Source organism: Ischnura elegans, chromosome 2, assembly GCF_921293095.1.
Source record: "Ischnura elegans chromosome 2, ioIscEleg1.1, whole genome shotgun sequence".
Lineage (NCBI taxonomy): Eukaryota > Metazoa > Arthropoda > Insecta > Odonata > Coenagrionidae > Ischnura > Ischnura elegans.
Genome location: NC_060247.1, coordinates 52,757,944 through 52,777,188, shown reverse-complemented (window position 1 = coordinate 52,777,188; position 19,245 = coordinate 52,757,944). Strand labels below are relative to the sequence as shown.

General features: G+C 37.6%; 1 protein-coding gene across 3 annotated transcripts in view; it reads left to right on the top strand.

Annotated features, from left to right (window-relative positions):
- LOC124153733 (beta-arrestin-1) overlaps window positions 1-19,245 on the top strand; it is a 50,942-nt gene that overhangs the window by 14,476 nt on the left and 17,221 nt on the right. For 2 of the 3 annotated variants that reach the window (XM_046527067.1, XM_046527069.1), the window contains exons 7-10: window positions 7,662-7,797; window positions 11,228-11,312; window positions 12,660-12,732; window positions 16,317-16,460. In XM_046527067.1, the coding sequence (XP_046383023.1) occupies window positions 7,662-7,797; window positions 11,228-11,312; window positions 12,660-12,732; window positions 16,317-16,460 (438 nt within the window). Of the gene's footprint in view, window positions 1-7,661; window positions 7,798-11,227; window positions 11,313-12,659; window positions 12,733-16,021; window positions 16,166-16,316; window positions 16,461-19,245 lie in introns of all 3 variants that reach the window. The other variant, XM_046527068.1, reaches the window with a different exon arrangement.

The window sequence follows — 19,245 nt, the reverse complement described above, 5'->3', positions numbered from 1 at the left end:
TCTAAATTGACTAGAATATAATGTAGTTGCATTCAGTGGAGCATCGGAGCTAAAGAAAAAAACAACTTTTCGGCATTTTCTTTAATACTATCGCACGGTGTTGCAGACTTATGCCTGGACTTTCGACAGTCATCAAAATTTTCACTTTCAATACCAATAATTCATGCGGCATTTTTCTGCTAAATTTACACAATATGTATGGCGCTCAGAGGTGAGTAGGTATTCACTTTTAGTCTTAACCTTATGATGCTTACTAGGGACGGTGGGATCGGATACCTCAGATCCAAATATCCACTAATAATGCCCTTCACCTTAATGTACTTCGGATCCAAATTCGTCGAAGAAATTGAATCTGAATCCGAAATTTTCAATCAATGCTTTCGTGAATTTTTTTCGATTCCCGTAATTTCGTTTCCCATAAGAGGGAGTAGAAAGAGTTCCGACCCTCTCTTCACATACGCTGTTGCACTACGATGCTTGTCCTGCTCATGGACAGTTTTTTTTAAAAGCTCTCGTAGGAGTATTGCAATAGAGTTTCAGCTGTGGAAAATTTTAAAGCAAAACACGACAGGCACATAGCCTGAATCTTCCCAAGAGATTGGACAATAATCGGGGGTATCTCAGTGCCATAAGATAATAACCACGGCGTAGATTTCACAAAATCACCCCCGGCCCTACATCAGCCCATGCTTTTGTCATTTTTTTTCCTTTCCGAGAACCCACAGGCCATAAATCACTTGCCTCAAAGGAAAATATCAAGTTACGCGGGAACAATGGAAACGTTTCATCCCTACCCCATCTTACCAACTGACCTTGTTCGGTCTCCCAGTTTCTGGAGTCCAAATGCTAGGTGAGTCACCTACTGAGCCTGAAGATATCTCGATAGCTTTCAATAATTGTATGATATGCACGAGGTTCGTAAAAGAAAGTGATCTAATGCATATCTGACAGCATTTAAGTTCTAATTGATTGACACAAAGATTTATAAGGCAAGATGGACTGGAAACTTCAGGCAACTCAAACTGCATACAGTGCAACCTCGATATAACGACACCCCACGGTGCACTAATAAACACTCGCTATAGCGAATTGTCGCTTTACCGGAGGTGGAGCAAATAATAGCCAATATACCTGTTGCGGACAGATATACAGGAACAGGAGTGGTGCGGCGACAGATAAACATCTATCCGATAAACGTAAGCATAAATCCAGACGAAAGGCGATGTTTTTTGCATCACGAAATTTCCTTACTCGAACAACGACTAACTATTCAAACCATTTATAAGCGCCGCACTGAATAAAAATCATGGAAAGCATTGTTTCGTCAATCATTATGCTAATGCACAACCGACGAAGTCATTTTTCTATGCACTTAATTAGTTCATTTACGTGATCATTCTATTATTTTGGTATTTTCCACTGAAAATTCAAAAATTAACTGACAAAACAGTATCGCGGTTATTTAATGCCTCAAAGGTTTCCATTGGTGTATGTTTATTGTTTCTGTACGTTAACCGGCAGTGAAGTGAAATAACGCATTACATTTGTTTCTACCGGTGGAAGGTTGTATAACGTTCCCGCCTTGGAAGACTTTTTCTATCAGATAATGTAATATCTTCATCATCTACGGTAAAAAGTTTGCTAAGCTTGAAAAATGACGTGATTAAAATTACCGTTGTTGAAAAAAAGTTTCTTTTTGAGTTTTACGCTCGCGACGTATTTGAAATGATACACCGAGTTTACCACGGCACTGCAAACGAGAGTTAGTTGTTCTGTGAGTTCTTCCAGCGGCCACCAGGGGATGTTCGGCTACCTACGTAACAAAAGAGAGCGCCAGTACGACTCCGACCAATGACCCGAATAGTTCACCCTTGTAAATCCGCAACGGAGAATAAATACGTCCATCCGGACAATTCACGCTGAGTATCATTGCTTCGTACATCCTACATCATCGCTAAGGCGCACTACCTACCTTTAGAGGCATCATTGCAAGTAATCATACTGCAAGGGTTTTGTCGGGGAGTTGTATATAAAAAAAAAGTTCCGTTTCGTCTATGTTATATGACGCGGGGAATACTTCTAAAGATACTTATGATCGGAGTCCTCTCTTCCACGACTTCAGGTTTACACCGCAGGCATCACCAGGGGAGTTGTGAGGGGAGATAACGCTTTGGTGCTTCGCATTAGTATAATCAACCTTCCGCACTCTTAAAATTCTCGATTCGCAATCTATCCCTAAAATACTCCGCTTCAGGCTTGGGCCTAGCCCCTTTCTCAGAAGTTCCCGCAGATTTGAATGGGCAAAACCACCCGAACAAAGCTCCTTATAACTCTTCATCGTCTGCATTCCTTGGGCGCTTTTGTTTTTTTTAATGTTGCAGAGCGAATAGGAAGATAAATTTAATTTCGACACTCATATTACTCCTTTATTTTTATTTTCTCGCTTAGACGTGTTTGGTGTTTTTTTGGCCATGGTGACTGCCATCAAATGCTTTCTATTCACGCAACTCACGGACGTGCGGGTATGCTGCCGACTGCTTTCTGCCGCCCGAGGAACAAAAGAAGATTAAGCATTCGCGAATGCTAATGCCACAATATTTTCACCAAAATTAACTACTTATTTATCGAAAGACGGTTTACCACATAAATTTGAGACTGAGCACTCCATTAACTTCATTTCTAACAGATCGCTAGCAATTACAGAGGTTAAGGAGTCTTGATGAAAATCTTCCGGCGGTGAAACCCTCGCTATGGCGAGAGCCAACACCAAAAGGGTCTCGTAAAAACGAATTTTTTAACACGCTTATTGTAGGGTCAATTGACGGTGCATCGGCTATCTCTCGTTATAGCGGGAGTGTCGCTATAGCCCGTACTCGCTTTAGCGAGGTTCCACTGTATATCACATTGCTGTGCCTTCGCCCCTTCGCTTTGAAGGCAACGACGTGTCATGCAAGATCAGACGTGTTCTTCCCTTTATACTTCGCCCGTAGCCTAGTTTCTTAAAATACGGAGGGAGAGCACACCTTCCCCTCTGCCTTTCCTTCAGTGCTCTTCACTTATAAGCATTTCTGATTTATTCTATATGCCTTTTAGTCCCACAATGTACACACTTGTTTGAATTTTTTAAACAGCAGGTTTTGGCACCAATATAATTTTCAATTGCAATAACCATAGCATCTGAAGATGATATTTGAAAAATCAGGCCCTTAGCGAGCGTAATGGAAATTACTGTATTTGCACGAATCTAAGACGACCCCCCCTTTTTTGGAACTCCACTATGGGAAAAAAATTTTTCTAGGGGAAAACGTTCAATGCGGGGATGTTTGGCTAGGTTGCCTATGTCCCAGGAAACGCAGGATTTTTGGCGCATAATGACAGGAATAGTAGTACTTTATCGAGACACTTAGGTCTTATTATTGATTCGACTAAAAGTTTCTTTGGAGGGGCCATGGTCCGAAGACCAATAAAATTAAACTAGTGAAAATGAAACCTGACTTCATTAAACCCACACGGAAAACACTCGGTGGTATGAAGGCAAGCCACCCTGGAAAGTAGGGAACCAATCGTACGAGCTATGCTATCGCGTTCGGCGTACGCAGAGTATCCTGCTGATGGTGAAGCATGGCCATATGACTGCGCCATGAAATTTTTTGTCCCAAAGATACCCATGTTTTTCTAATTAGCGTAGCGCCAGATGGGCGGATGAATTCGGATTGCTAGTAGGGAGGAACAATATATCCTGAGAAGATATCCCTTCGTCAGTAACTCTGACAAGTGAGACTTATGGTATAACTCGTAAATTGACAACTGATAATAACCTGATATCCTGTTTTCGGAAAAAAATGCCGCATTAACTGCCAAGAAGCTCAGCTACGAGGATATAGAGTTTCCCCAAAAATCATTATCGTATTTTTCCAATTAGTTCCTTGCAAATACTTAAATAACGTTAGAAATACGTCGTGCTTGGTCTCGTTCTTTTTTGAGTTACAAATATTTCAAAACATTGCAAATATTTCAGCCTAATAAAAGTATAATACCAATTGCCGAAATTCATTGTGAGACACCTTTTGAGCTAATAGGTGATTCATGCAGCGGTTGGCCTCCAGAAACCAGGAACTTTGAAGCAGGTAGGCTGAAAAAGGTCAGTGGGTAGGAGGGGCGTGAAACACGTTTTTATTGTTCTCGTGTAACTTGATATTTTTTTCGAAGCCAAGGTCTTCGTAACACGATCCCTGCGCTAGGTTGGACCTTTTGTTTGATTTTGGAGAAGAGGAAAGCGTCAGAGGGGGGAGGCGAGTGCTGAATGGAGGGGGATAGCTGATCTTGGGAAATGCGCTTATGTTACTACCCCGTGGCTTTGAGCTTCTCCCAATGGTGGTTTCATTTCGTGGGGAAGATTTAATCTATGTGCCTGTCGTTATTAGCCATAAATGACACATTGTATTTATTTCGTCTCATGTTCGTCAAAAGATGGATGCGGGAAAATTATACGTCGGGACCACAATCTTCAAACGATATATGCGGGAAAGCGATACTTCGGAGATGCGAGAAAAAATTACATTGCCTATATGGAACTTTATTTGGGACCAGAAACGGCGAATGATGAATGCGGGAAAATGATCAATATGGGTACGATAGATCGGGATTCCACTGAATAACTTTTCTTTTGAAAGCGGGAGTGTAATAACTTCTTTTCTCTACCATCGTAATACTCTGAAAGGCAACGGAATCGATCTCTCTAATCAGAGGCAAATCATGTTGCCTTCTTACCGTTGCTCTGAGAAAAATGCAACGACTTTGTAGCAGTTTATTCCGCGATGGCATTGAGGCTTTAACGTTACAATTTAGGTAAATTGTAACCAATCACACAAACATTTTGTGAGTTGATCGAGCTTTAACTTGAATGGAGCCGAACCCAGGGTAAAGCAGGCAATCTCGCGGACGCGGCAGAAGTGCACCCGGCGGCTGATCGGCACGCACCGAATTTTTGCCTGCTGCCCAAAAGTGGAAAATGTTTTTTTTTTACTTGAACACAAAATTAAATATGCTAAATTACTGTTAAGCTTTTTTTGACGTTGATTTTTCGTTGTATAGCTATCAGGTGGCAAACTCAGGTGTCCATAATTTTTCCGACGTAAATTATGCAACCCGATTGACGTCGAGAATTTTGCATACGATTGTAAGACGAACCCTCTTTTCTGCAGGAGTTAGGAGGAAAAAAAACCTCGTCTTAGATTCGTGCAAATACGGTACTCAGCAAGACAGATGTTGACTTTTGATCAGGTATTGTCCTTCAAAACTGTGCGTTTTTCTATGTTTGATAAGCGATTACTATATGCTGTATAAATGCCACGGTATTCCCACTCGTAGCACGTAGCAGTAAATTTAGCGCGCCCTCTGGAGCGAAATACCCTGTGCGATCTTTTCCATGTTCACATCTGAGGTAACGACGTGACGGCACGATGCTTAAGTGTAAGAAACGCAAACAGGAGCATTGTAAAAAGGGAGTAGGGGAAGATAGAAGTTTGTGTAAGAGGCGCACCCCCCTTTTTGGCTGCAATTTCTGGGAATAAAGGTGCACCTGTTACACGCGCTTATACGGTATTACTAATTACTACACACTGCTAATCACAAATGCACTGCACAAATTGCATAATAGAGGTCTTGACTCGACAATAATTAATTGTGTAAATGTCTTACATGGGATTTAATAGGAGAGAACAGATTCAGTAGGAGAGTTTTGAAATAAGTTTAATAATAGAAAGGATTTAAAGGAAAGAAGTAGTTGACCAATATGACTAGAACTATGAAGGTGCTTTGCATAAATGTCTTGTTGTCAAGCATCTAGACTTGGCAAAACTTTTAACTTCACACCAAGTGATATTATTTACCTTTTCAGGCTTTGTAGATATGATTTCAGCATTTATGAAAATCTTGATTGTTTTTCTTCTATGATACAATGTATAAATTACAATTTTCTGTTGTAAAAGCTTAAAATCTGCAATTTGCCTTTAAACTTAAAGCTGAATACAGTTCTAATTGAGATACGGTAGGCTCTCGTTATTACAAAGTTCACGGGACCGAAAAACTGGAGGTTCATAAGAGTTCTTAGAGTTCTTTTAGGAATTATCGAAAAAAAACAGAAAAAGTAAATGCGATCACAGAAATATAAAGAAACAGGAAAATTCGTTTCAGATTCTCAACAGAAGAATGTGGCATGACGCAATCGAGGGTTGATATCTTTCCGAATACAGAAGTCTGATATACGAAATAGATGCATTCCAAGGCCTTGTTCCTAAGTTGATAAATCTACAGTCCCGCCGCCGAGAGTTGTCCGATGATAGGCAGAATGGTCTAGGTTGGGGTAGGGGGTATGGTTGCCTGGAAAGAAAGGGAAACACCTACTTCACTTGTAAATAAAAGGGTTCCGTGAAGAAAGGAGCCAGAAGGGACGATGAGCGTGAAGGACCCAGAGGAAGAATCACTTGTTTTGTTGATTCGAAGAAAGGGTTTGTTTTGGTGGATCAGGCTTATTTTGGTGCTCAATATGTATGTGACAACATTTTATGACTAGGCGAGGGTGTGAGGGGCGTTTGGGGGACAGCGATTGGCTGTAACTGTGCTGGCGCAGGGTTATCCGCCCCTCCTTTTGTGCCGTCATCGGACAACTCTCACCGGCCGGACTGTATGCAAGGAATCGAGGAGTACAGTTATCCTGCAGAATGCAATACTACAGTACACTAATGAGCTAACTTACGATTGTGACGAACTGATCTAGCTGGGCATGTGATGCATTTGGAGCCGAAAGAATAGCTCCCAGCGGTGACAAAGAATGGGCGAAATGCTGAGCAGTTGCTAAATTCACACCGGATTCAATGACACTTTGTTCAGATTGTGCCCACAGTTAGAGTTCCTCTGCGCCACACCGCATAGCATCGGCCAAATCTAAAGGCACCAAATTCGAAATTTGAAAATTTTGAATGCTTGTATCTCTGAAAATTCGTAAATCTAATGTGCGTAGGAAGAGGACTAACTGTACGTCCAATTGACAAGCGGTTATGAGTGGGTTACCGTGACACCACAGGAATGAAGCTTATTATATGATGTTGTGTGTATACTGAATACAGAATCATAATTGACGCTCTTGGGCACAGTACACTAGAAGAACTTAAATGTTACGTGATTATTAAAGCTTAGCATAGTGAATATCCACCTAAATGCCATTGCTTATGCGTGAAACTTCGTAATGAAGTTCATTTTGCAACTACCGGGACTGAGGTTTGTAATTTCGTAAATCGAATGGGTGCACGGGGTGCAGTGATTCCTACAAATTGTAGAATTTTCAAGAGCAAATAACTGGAACAAGCTCTCAACATCTGAATAGTACTAACTAGATCAATGTTAATCAGGGATTGTGTGTATTATTTCTCCAGTCATCCAAGCTGTCAATTCTAGTGTTGCAAGTTTTACTTTTGCCTGCAAGCTAATGTTTTGGTGGATTTGTTCTTGTTGATGATACGCATATGTTAGCGTATACATTTTATTATTAATGTTGTGTATGAAATCTTTGTATGTTCAATTTTTCTAGTTGAAGATATGAATCATTGCCAACAAAGCAGATATTTTGTTTAATTGAATATGTTTAATTTATCTATTTCCAGAAATTCTGTCAGGCTGGCAATCCGAAAAATTATGTATGCGCCAAGTGTGCAAGGGGATCAACCTTCTGTGGAAGTTAGTAAAGAGTTCATGATGAGTCCCAACAAATTACACCTAGAAGCTTCTTTGGACAAGGAGGTAAGAATAACGAATTGCCCACAAGAATCTAAATTATCCTCTTAAGCTGGCAAATTTATGCTGAAGTGGGTGACTGAAATAAACTCTTCATGAGTGTTTGCAGTGTGGCAGAAGATGTGTGTGGAAGAATTTTTGAGCTAATGTGGATCTGCAGTTGTGCTTTATTGCTCATTATTGGAGATATATTTAAATAGTCAATCCACCTAGATAGAAGTCTGTATGCTATTCGTAAATGGTAAGACAGTCAGCTCAGCCCAGTATATACTGTATGTGTCTGAATATAGTCCCCCCTTTTTTTCCAGAAATGCCTGTGGTAAAAGTAAAGGGGGGGACTATATTCGAACGCATTTTTTTAACTTTTCCTGAAACTGAAGCCTCAAAATTAGGGGGAGGGACTGTATTTGGAGAAATACGGTAAGTTGAAAACACTAGTTGGGGGGTCAGGAGGTTGAGGGAACTAAGACTTCGCGAACCCGCGACCGTCACGAAAGGGGGAGAGTAAGTAAATGTATATTTTCGGCATTCGTTCTCCTACGTAGAAAAATCTTAGTCGAAAATTTGCGGCTTTGGTCTCCCGGGTCAAGAAATGCCCTGCCACATATTTTCGTCATTAGTAGCAAAAGGGTTAACTCTCTATATAATATGTGTGCATTAGGATAGTGCGCGACGAATTTCTGTAGAGCTCCGTTCACGGCACAGCACCGTGAAATCCAGAGTCGTCTTGTCGGAAAGCAGTCTGAATTTCATGGTGCTTTGCCGGGAACGGCAGCTGGCGGTAAATCGTTGAAAGCTGCCTCAATATAGCTCCATGTGTATTTCACGGCATAGATGGTGCACCGCCGCTTTTTGCCGCTTTCAGACGAATCGGCTTTGCTCCGGCCGTCGTCAACAGCACGGTACCGTGCTTTCAAGTAACAATTGGTCTCAATGTATTTTTTCAAACGAGTCGATTTGTGCAGTTGACGGCACGGCGTTGTCGACAGTCTGCAAGGCTCCCATTTCAATCTCGTGTGCCATCTATGACGTGAAATACACACAGTGCTACCTTGAGGCTACTTTCAGACGCTACGACTTTTCGCCGGCTGCAGTTCTCAGTGCGGAGCCATGAAATTCAGGCCGCTTTCAAATGAGACATCACTCTGGATTTCATGGTGCTGGGTGTGAACTGCGGCCCGTAGAAATTCATTCCGTAGTAAAGCGGCCAATGCAGTGAAAAAATTACGGCTTAAATATACGCCTTGAAAAACAATTTTGTGGGAGAAGCATGAGCAGATGAAAAATTGATGAAAATTGCGTCTGAGTTGGTGAAAATCGCTCTTGAATTGGAGAAAATCGCTATTAACAAGAAATTTGCGTATTCGTGGGGAAACCCCGGAATTCGCGCTAAATTTCGTGTTATCGCATTTGCGACTTTTGCATGTCCCTACTTATCACATTGATATATTTTATTTCAGTAAACGTAAAAGTATTTTGTCAATATTAACCAGTTTTACCTCACTATTTAAAAAAAAATTATTTCACTGCTTATGGATAAGTAATAAAATTGCTTTCTATTGTTTTTTTTTCCTGGTTGCTACATTTTATGAAAATACCCAAAAATGCCCTAAATTTCATGAAAATACCCTACGCATTTCTCGCCTCTACCCTTAGAAGGAGGATAGCACTAAAAGGGTTAATGAACCAGAACTTTAATGACGTCTCTAACTAATGAAAAGTGGGTGGCACTTATGCATTTTTTCATTCTCAAGTTATGAGAGAAGGGCTTAATAAATACAATGTTTTTTTTTTGTCATAACTTATCTTTCCCATTCATCCACTGAATTATTTTATTATATTGCGATGTTGGGTTTGAGTGAACGTTCCCATCACTTAATTATGAACTTAATCTCAAGAAAATTATTGGTGCAACCCAGGCTAAATATTCATTTTGCCTACTAGTACTGAGTAAATTTTCACTGTTTCACAACCACATTTTGAATGCAACTGTGTGGTGGCAGTGCTTAGACAAGCAGACTCAGGGCAGGAGTTGTTGAGGTAATTTTTGGCATTAACTTTGGAGGGTGTTTCAGAGTCTCATAGGAGTGGCAGCGTCGGATACGGATTCAATCCGAGTCGATTGGGAACCTATCCTACACTCGTCTTCCTTTCGTTTCACACATACTATCGGAAAGCGTTCCACTTTTGGTATGACGTCAACAGTCATCCTAAAGGGGAAATGTTAAAACGCCACGGTTTTCAAGAGACAAGTGAGCAGCAAAAATAACCTTCCGCCAGGTTTGACACTTCACAAGAGAGGCGAAAGGTATATACGGGCATACATAAGTGCTAATTGATACATTATCACATAATTGATGTTGTTGCGGGGTAAATTATGTTAGGATTGCCCGTCTGTGGTTTTTTTTAAGGTAATCACCTGTCGTTTTGAGCAAATTACGGGAATGAAGGTAAATTTTAAACGAGTTTGTTCTTTCATTGTCATGAGAGCATAGTTGATTGATAAGTTTGTGTATCGTAAGAACTAAACTACAGATAGTGGTGAAATCCATCATATTTTCCGGCAACATATGGTTTACTTACTCAGTTGTTTAACCAAATTGTCATATTTTCATTGTGTATCTTATTTCAATATGAATATTGATCATCATAAATGATGTTATGGCCTTCATGATATGCCGTAAACATTTAAAAAAATTTCCATAAAAGTGAAGGTATGCTGGAAGGAAATACTGTGATTAAATTAGGTTGAAATAGGTGTCCATTATTATCAATGGCTCGAGTTATGTAGGTTAAAATAACATAAAATAATGGGGTTAGATTTTTATCTGTTTTTGCACATACTCGGTTATTTTTATTGCACTATTTTATTTGGTATGAAAATGACAAACAGCTATTATTGTCGCATCTTTAAATATATCTCCTAATTATAACTCGTTGTGCGAAAATTCAACAGAGAAAAAAAATTAATTGCATAGATTGGGATACGAACACGTGACTTTCAGTGCGCAGGCGAGTGCTTTAACTATGGCTTCCGGTCTATCGAGATGAAGTCCAGCTGCCTACATTGGATTACATGTATAGTAATGGGACTTTCTTTGTTCCTCTCTCCTGTAAGCACCCATGACTACCTAACTCCCTATCCCATCCCATACATTTATTCCTCTTCTGTTGCAATGGGCCCATTTGCCATTTCAACTTAGCAGCCACCTCTCGATCTTAATTTTCTCAAAAACCATAAAATATTGATTTGACTTTGGAGCGTGATGCAAACAAAAGATTTTGTATTGGTTGGCTGGCTTTGAGTAAAAAATGGGGTGTTTGCACATCTCTAATTTATTCCACTGACATGTTATGTTTTTTAATATGTGGTTTTGAAATTTTAATTTTTATTCTACTTTGATTTGTGTACAATAATTATTTCATTTTTTTCTAGTTGTATCACCACGGTGAAAACATAGCTGTTAATGTCCACATTGCAAACAATTCTAATCGCACAGTGAGAAAGATTAAGGTTTCTGGTGAGTAGCCTTCGTAATATCTTACTGAACACCTTTTGAGTGCTGGCCTTCAATTCCTATCAATTATCCTTGCAATGAGTATTTTTGCCATAGTTAATAATGATTTCACTTGAAATTTCAATGGTGATTTTCTTGGTTGATAAAAATATTCACCAAGTGTTAGAAATCATTAATAATGCAATTGTTGTTAATTTATCAAATATTTTTCTACTTATTATTAAATAAGATGATGCTCAAGTTAAAAAAAAACTGTAATTAAAATTAGTATTTTACTGTTATTTTATGTATGTAGTGTTAGTTAAAGAACAGAAAAAGGAATAACTTGAGTGCTCACTGTGCAGTATAATAAGGGCAATATGAAATGGAGCGAATATCACTATTGTTGAATCCACTGAGGATTATTATTATTACCTCTTCTCCATGCATTGTTGTTGTATGCAGTGCCAAGAGCTGCCTACATTGCGCTGTGACTTGTTTCAATTAAGCACGTGGTTGCAGCACATTCCACAGGAGCAGTTTGATGGTTTTGGTTTCAAATCATTCCAATTTAATTCTGTTCTTGTTAGTAGAGCAAATATGCCTGGAGATAGCTGGGTTCATGTAAAATGTCTATTATCATCCCAGTCCTCTTTGGGTGTTTTTTTTATCCCTAACCTCAACAAGGCAACAACCTCTGTGAGATGCTTGTGATTTTGGTGAAAATGACACCCTTGAGAAGTGCCCTGAGATGTATCTTGTGGCATATTTAGTCAAAGGTGTAGGAGAAATATGGTTGCAACATCTGCAGAATCTGCTTCATTAGTGGGCATTCTAAGGTCGATGAGAGTCAATTGCAATTTTTTTTATCTTTCCCAAATCTGAAGAAAGACGGGTGTGGATTGTCAACCATTCCTTAGAATTGACGTCATTATGTGAAAAATCATTAAGTTTAACTGGAGTATGTTTTCCAAAAATAACATTCCCAAATTTACAATTACTGGTGCTCTTTTAACTGCTTCTACATTTGAAAATAATGACTATTCAACACACGACGGAATTTACTTTAAGATTGGTCCCCCTGAACGGATTATTATGGTAAAGCGAGGGTTAAATGTATTTAAAATATATTTCAAAACATTTTTTTTGGGGCTTCAAGAATTCTTAAATTCTTTTCTGTTATTTGTTACCACTGATTTTAGCTAAATTCTTTCTTATCTATTTTTTAAAAACAACTAAGGAAGTATTTACTCCTTCGTTTAAGGATTAAATACTTCCTTAGTTGTTTTTAATACCTCTTTTGTATCCATGTTGAATTAGTAATAATTGGGAATACTAGCTAATTGAAATGCTCTCAATTATCATTTTCAGTTCGTCAGTTTGCGGATATATGCCTTTTTTCTACTGCACAATACAAATGCACAGTTGCTGAAATAGAAAGCGAGTAAGTATTGTTTAAAAAATGGGAGCACTTATGTTTCATCTTAACTTTAATTTATTAGATATTGGAATGACTGGTGATTTATTGGCTTCTCAGAATAAATGATAGTATACAAGCTGTCTTCAATTTGCGCTTATTATGTGTTACAAGGCTTGTTTGTTATCTGTTAACCATTTAGGTAGAATTGGCCAAGCTGGTGAAGTAGAATAGTTTTTTTTGTTAGCATTTGCATCTCATCTTGGCACTAAGAGTTAGGATGTCAACCCTTACATTAGTGCTAGAGGTAAATTATTTAATTTTGTTCAAAACTTCCTAAAAGGAGTAGAACGAAATGGTCTCATTTTTTGTAAATAGTTCATGGAAAAAGCAGGATACCACTCTGCTTTCTAAAAAGCTGTTGACTTTATTATTTAAAGTACCTTTAGGTGATCTCAGATAATTCCTTTGTTTAAATATTTTTTTAGGTGGTTAGTTGGAATTAATCAGTTTACTGTGGAATAGTGGGGAATCATCATGGGGAGTTTACTATGAAATCATTTTCCCTGAAAATGATTGATGCATGTGGACAGCATTTTTCCACCAAATTCAATAATTAAGATATGCATTATACTACTATGCAATGATACTACTATGCGATGATACTATTGCATAAATATTGTTGTAACTTTCTAGCTTCCATTAATTAAAATTGTATTTAATTATTACTTTTAATCTCTAATAGAGGGCAACTAAGGCCTTAGAACTTTGGCTCTTATTCAAATATTGCTGTGTGTTGTCATGTGAGTCTATGCTTGTAGGTAGAAGTGGGTGCGAAGGAATACTTTTAAATATACCAATTGTTTTTGGAAGGGCAAGAGGCATCAGTATTTGACCAGGAAGAAATATCTTTATTTAAACCATTCATACAACCTCCCTGAATTTATCAATGTATTTCTAATACATAGTTATTAAATGATACATGTAGTTGATAATCATTTTCTAGAATTTGAACAATTTTACTAGGGTCGTATTAGCACAACGAAATAGGAAATTTCTTTTATTCTTTCTTTAAGAAATGTTGAATTTGTATTTACATCGTATATTTATCAATATTGAAGATGTGTAACTTGGGGACAGCTTGTATTATTATTGATTATGAAAGGTCATTGTTCAGCTTACATAGGGGATGTATGCATTTTTTAAATTAACATTTTGATTCATCTTTTAAGTTATTCACTGCTGATAGCAGATACAAATTGGGTATTAAAGATGAGGGCTGAACTTTAGGGCTAATTTTTTTGAAGTTGAGTGGAACCTTATCTTAATATGCTCTTTGAATGACTTTATTACCACCACCTTTTTGGAGGAAAATCAGTATATTCTCTGATGCATCTTGTATTACCGATGGAAATATATTTCTTGGTTACAAATTTACATAAATATCTGTTGTTTTTTAATGTTTGTTATTCATCAGTATTGAAAAACTTGAGTCTGAAAATCCAAGAAAATTACTTATTCCAATTTATGTGCTACATTTTCTAGAACTTCCACTGAGCTAAAGAGAAAATGCTGTCAATGAATAGTTCCTCCATAGCTCCAGAATCCCTTGTGATATTTCAATCTTCTGATTTTCAATTCACTAGTTCCTTAAAAAGCGTAAAAAGGAAACAGTATTTTTGTTAGTACTGTTTCTTGTCATTCTTCCTTAGAAATCGGCACATGGCATCTTGTATGTAACAACTCATTTGAAAGCAAGCATAGGTTTTGATGCCTTCTTGGTGATTCGAAAACGTGTAAATTCCCATGCTCTTTTACGTGATACTAGCCATCGATGAATTGCATCTCTGTATTTCATATTCCCTTGGATTATTAAGCTCACATAACGGAGTATTGGATACTCCAGGGTAATTGGAGTTGTACTATTCTACAGTAGAAGCTTGTTTTAACAAAATTTAACCCACTCATTGTGGTGGACCGATATATCGCCAAGGTGAAAATATATTGTTAAAATTTATGGCATTGCTATGGTTAAATTTATTTTTCAGTCAGTATAAAAATACTTTATTATTATTTTTGACTAGTCCTACTTGAAATAAAAAAAACATATCGAAAGATAAAAAATTAGCTTTGTCATTTGTTTTTTTCCGAAGGTTATAGGTATATTATATTAAATTACCATCAGTATTTATTGCTGTACCCCATGAAGATGGTAAACACTAATAGTGTTGAGAGAGCCAGGAAGTAATGGCTTCATTTTTGCAAAATCCATTATTAGGAAGTTAAAATTTTTCACTGAATTTTTTATGTTATTGCGGTTTTTAAATCAAGTTCCATTGAATTATTTTATGTTCGTTAATGTAGTGGGCACTTTGTTTCCTATAAACTCATTCTCTCAAACATGTTCATTTCATGTGAGATGCTTGCAATTGCTTATTGTTGCTATTAAACAGCAACCAATTTCTGCTAAAATCTGAAAGATTTTTTGTCCATTTAAATTCTTCTACAAGTGCTTGTGAAATGAACTTGCTAAAAATAATACCCATGGATATCCAGCTTTGCTCTGAATTCTATTTTGCTATTAAGAAAGGTTTCATTCAACCACTCAGCCCTATTATATGAATTGGATCTGTTCCTCAGGATATTCATGCTGTTAAATTATTTTTTTGGCTGCATCTCAAGGGCAGTTAATTTCAATATTTTCCTACGTATGTCTGAAGATCTCTTGTTAATAATGTGTAATTTCAAGTGTCAGTTGCTGTTTCAGGAACTGGATCGTATCATTTGAAATTAAATTTTTTTCTGCACCATTAAAATTTTCAATATTTGTATGGTGTAACAAATTAAAAATTGTATTCATGTGAGCAAATTAATTTTCCATTTTTGAGGTTAACATTTCAGAAGGACATATTTGTCAGTAATTTTGAATCTTTTATGTTTCGACTTCTATTCAATATTTTCTTTTGTTCCCTTCAAGTCGATGGAATTCTACATTTTATTAAGCAACCTTCTGATTTTTTTACATGAAAGTTGTTTGCAGATCAATTCCTTTGTATTTTAAAGCTATTTTGTTCCACATTTTATTTTTCAAATAGAACGAAGGTTATTATTCCCTCTTTTCCTTTGAACTTCTATATTTCCTCTGTATTAAATGTGATAGCTTAATCACTAGTCCTACCAGCCTGTTAAGAATCTGGGTATGGAGGATGGAGCCAGGAGGGTGTAGGTCTGGCTGGGTTATTGGTGTATTGTTGGGTGTGGGTGGGTTGGAATGGGAAGGACCGCCAGGCAGTGCCCCACGGCCATCTCTTTGCAGAGACGGTTGCCCTGTTGGCCCTGGTTTCACTCTGTCCAAGGTTCATCGACTTGTTCCGCGACTGTTGGACAACCGCGATAAGAGGGGCCTGGCATTGGATGGTCGGCTCAAAGATGAGGACACCAACCTCGCCTCCTCTACTGTGTGAGTGAAGGGGGGTTTCCCACCATTGGTATGTGTTAAGGTGGGCCCCCCCACAGGTGCAGGGGAGAGGGTTCGGGTTGACTGAGCCCACCCTCTCCTCTCCTCCCCTACCCCCTTGCCTTTTCCTCCGTTTCCTGCCGCCTCTTTGCAGAGAGGGGTGCCCAATAGGACCTGGGTTCACGCTTTCTAAGGTATTCACACTGATGCCCTTGCTGGCCGACAATAAGGATAAGTGGGGCCTTGCCCTCGACGGCCAGTTAAAGCATGAGGACACCAACCTGGCATCGAGCACTCCGTGAGTAAATGTTTGCTTTGGAGGAGGTGATAGTGGTTTTGATGATCTCTAATCACCGCTCACACTTCCCTCCATTTGCAGAAGTGCTGCAAGATTAATGCTCTTGCATATTTATAGTCTGTCAATTGTAATTTTTTGCCTCATGCTAATGCAATGCTTTGCTCTTATGAATCTTTTCTCGGACTCATGACTTTTCTTGCAAATTTATACTACATTTTTCATGCATTTCTGCATCCAGCTCTTTTGAGATTTTATGTATAGAAATCATTCATTGCTTGCTTTTTTACAGTGCAATGCATTTTTGTAGAAATGTTGAATTGTAATTGGTTTAGATGTATGATTCATGTCATTGCAATTATTAAATAAGTAGTCCAATGTGTTGTGAAAAGTAGTTAGATCAGAATGGTACATAATGTGAGCTTTAGTGCACGGTCCATTAAGATGCGAAGTTAATCATTAGTTCCCAGAAAAATAATTAAATAGTAGCTAGTATCAAGACCCACTAAGCCAGAAAGGTTTATATATCTCAGTTTACATATATGCTTCGTAAGATAGTATCATCATAAGTCCTAAGAGTGGTCCAATCTAAGATATCCCTCATCCACTCAGTTTCATATTGGCTAATCTTTTAACACATACAAAATTTTCTATTTATCAATCAACTGCTCTCTGCATCTCGTCTGTGGTCTACCTTTGCCATTCTTCCCTTTCTCCTGTACTTCAACTCCTCACAGGACAAATTCAATAAACTATATGAGGTAGTAGGATTTTTGCTGAAAGTAAGTGTGTGAATCACTGGTTTAAATATTATAGATTGATAACTGATATTTATTAAGTCCACATTCTGTCATCTGCTAGGTCAGCATTTAAGTTTAGTGGACGTTCACGCATTCTGACATATTTTTGACGTAGTGATAACTAGAGGCGGAAGCATGCACTTTTTGATAAAAATATCCACTGCCACTGCATTTTCTACCTGATTCAGGATGAACATGATTTATAGTTCATAGCCAGAAAGTTGAAAAGAATGATTCAAATTGAAATTGATGATTTATCATTACCATTTTAAATTTGAATCAGTCTGCATCTGGTGCACGGATGCTTTTGTAAAATTTCAGTTCTACAATATTGCACTACTTTGTGAACAGTTGTGCACATGGGCATACCCAGCGAGGGGCAGGGGGGGCAGCTGCCCCTCCCTAGAAGCAATAATCGCTAAAGTCTTAAAGCAAAATCAGTGCTGAATTGAAATGAAAGTATTGAACAAGTTTTCTTTAAACCCACGAAAAATGATATGCATTAGTATAAGATAAGCAACAAAAATAAAGCAATTTTTTTCAAGGAAATAATCTCATAGACTAAGAAAGCGCTGTTATAATTTTCTTAAAATGTTGGTTTCATTCACCTTTTCCATGCTAAAATGTCATAACCTGGCTTGACCTCCCCTAGACCATGGCTTGTCCCCCCTTGGTTGTGCGCATTACAAAAATACAGTTTTTCGTTTTCTAATCAAAAGATGACGCTTTGCCAAAGTTAGTTGAAATCTATTAACTCAAGGGCCAATTTTTCCAGCTTTCTGGTAAAATAAATTTATCGATTTTCTTTCAATAATAGATATATTCTTACTCAATTTTGTCATTCATTGGTAATTTTTCCATTATTTTCATAATCACATTATAATTGTGTTGTGATTGTCATTAATGAAATAGGGATGTACAATTAACATCAGCACATGCATAGATTGATATGTAACAAAAATGTGTTTTTTTAACAAATAAGGTATAGAATTTCATAATCGATGAAAACAAAATCCGTGAAATTTAAATTTTATTAATCACATACAAAATCAACTCTAATCGCATGTTGAAGACATCCTAAGTCGATCCCATCATAATGCGGGGGTCTACTGTGCAAAAACGATTGAAACATAGGAAGGAATCTCTCCTTCAATTCCTAGTGATGTAGACAGAAGTGTTTTGGGTACATTTTGGGCTTCTGGGCTGGTCAAAGAAATGAGAGACTTAATTATTTTGTTATGTGTTAGGAATTTTTGATGTGGATTCATATGGTAATAATGCTTGCCATGTTATTTAATGCGTTATATAATAGCTAATGAATGAATGAAGCTATTATCAGGAGAAACTCAAATGAAGACCACTGCATTTTAATAGAATTCATGATTTAGATGCTGGAGCTCTTGACTTCGTTCAATTTCTTCTTGTGCACCAACTTTATGATGCATTCCTGATATTATGTTAAAATTTTTGTCATCAGCTAGATCTTTGTTAATTTAGACACTATAAATTGATTAAATCCCCGCAAAGCATGTTTATTTTCTAACGATAAAAATAAATGCATACCAGTAGGCATAATTTAAACATTAAAAAAATGTACTTTCTGATGATATGTAATGCACTAAAATTCTATATTATTATGTTGAAATTCAAGGTGAACTGTGGCATTCATTTGATGATGTGATCTTCATTAAAATCTGGATCAAGTCGTGTACTTACTTTTGTGTATAAGAGCTCTTTTTTCATATCAAGTTCCAGCTGATGGAACTTGAGACCAATTACTTTCAAGTTTCTATGTAAAACGTAAATTTTTCTGATTTGGTAGTTCCATAAAGCTACATGGTAAAAGTATATGGAGCATGTGAAATGAGTTGGCATTTCCTTAAGGCTTGCTGTAATATTATTTGCATGATTTTTAGTTGTATCAAAGGGAAAAAGTTTCAATAGTAGGCCTATGAGAACATTTTTTTTTTGATATATGAGGAGTTATG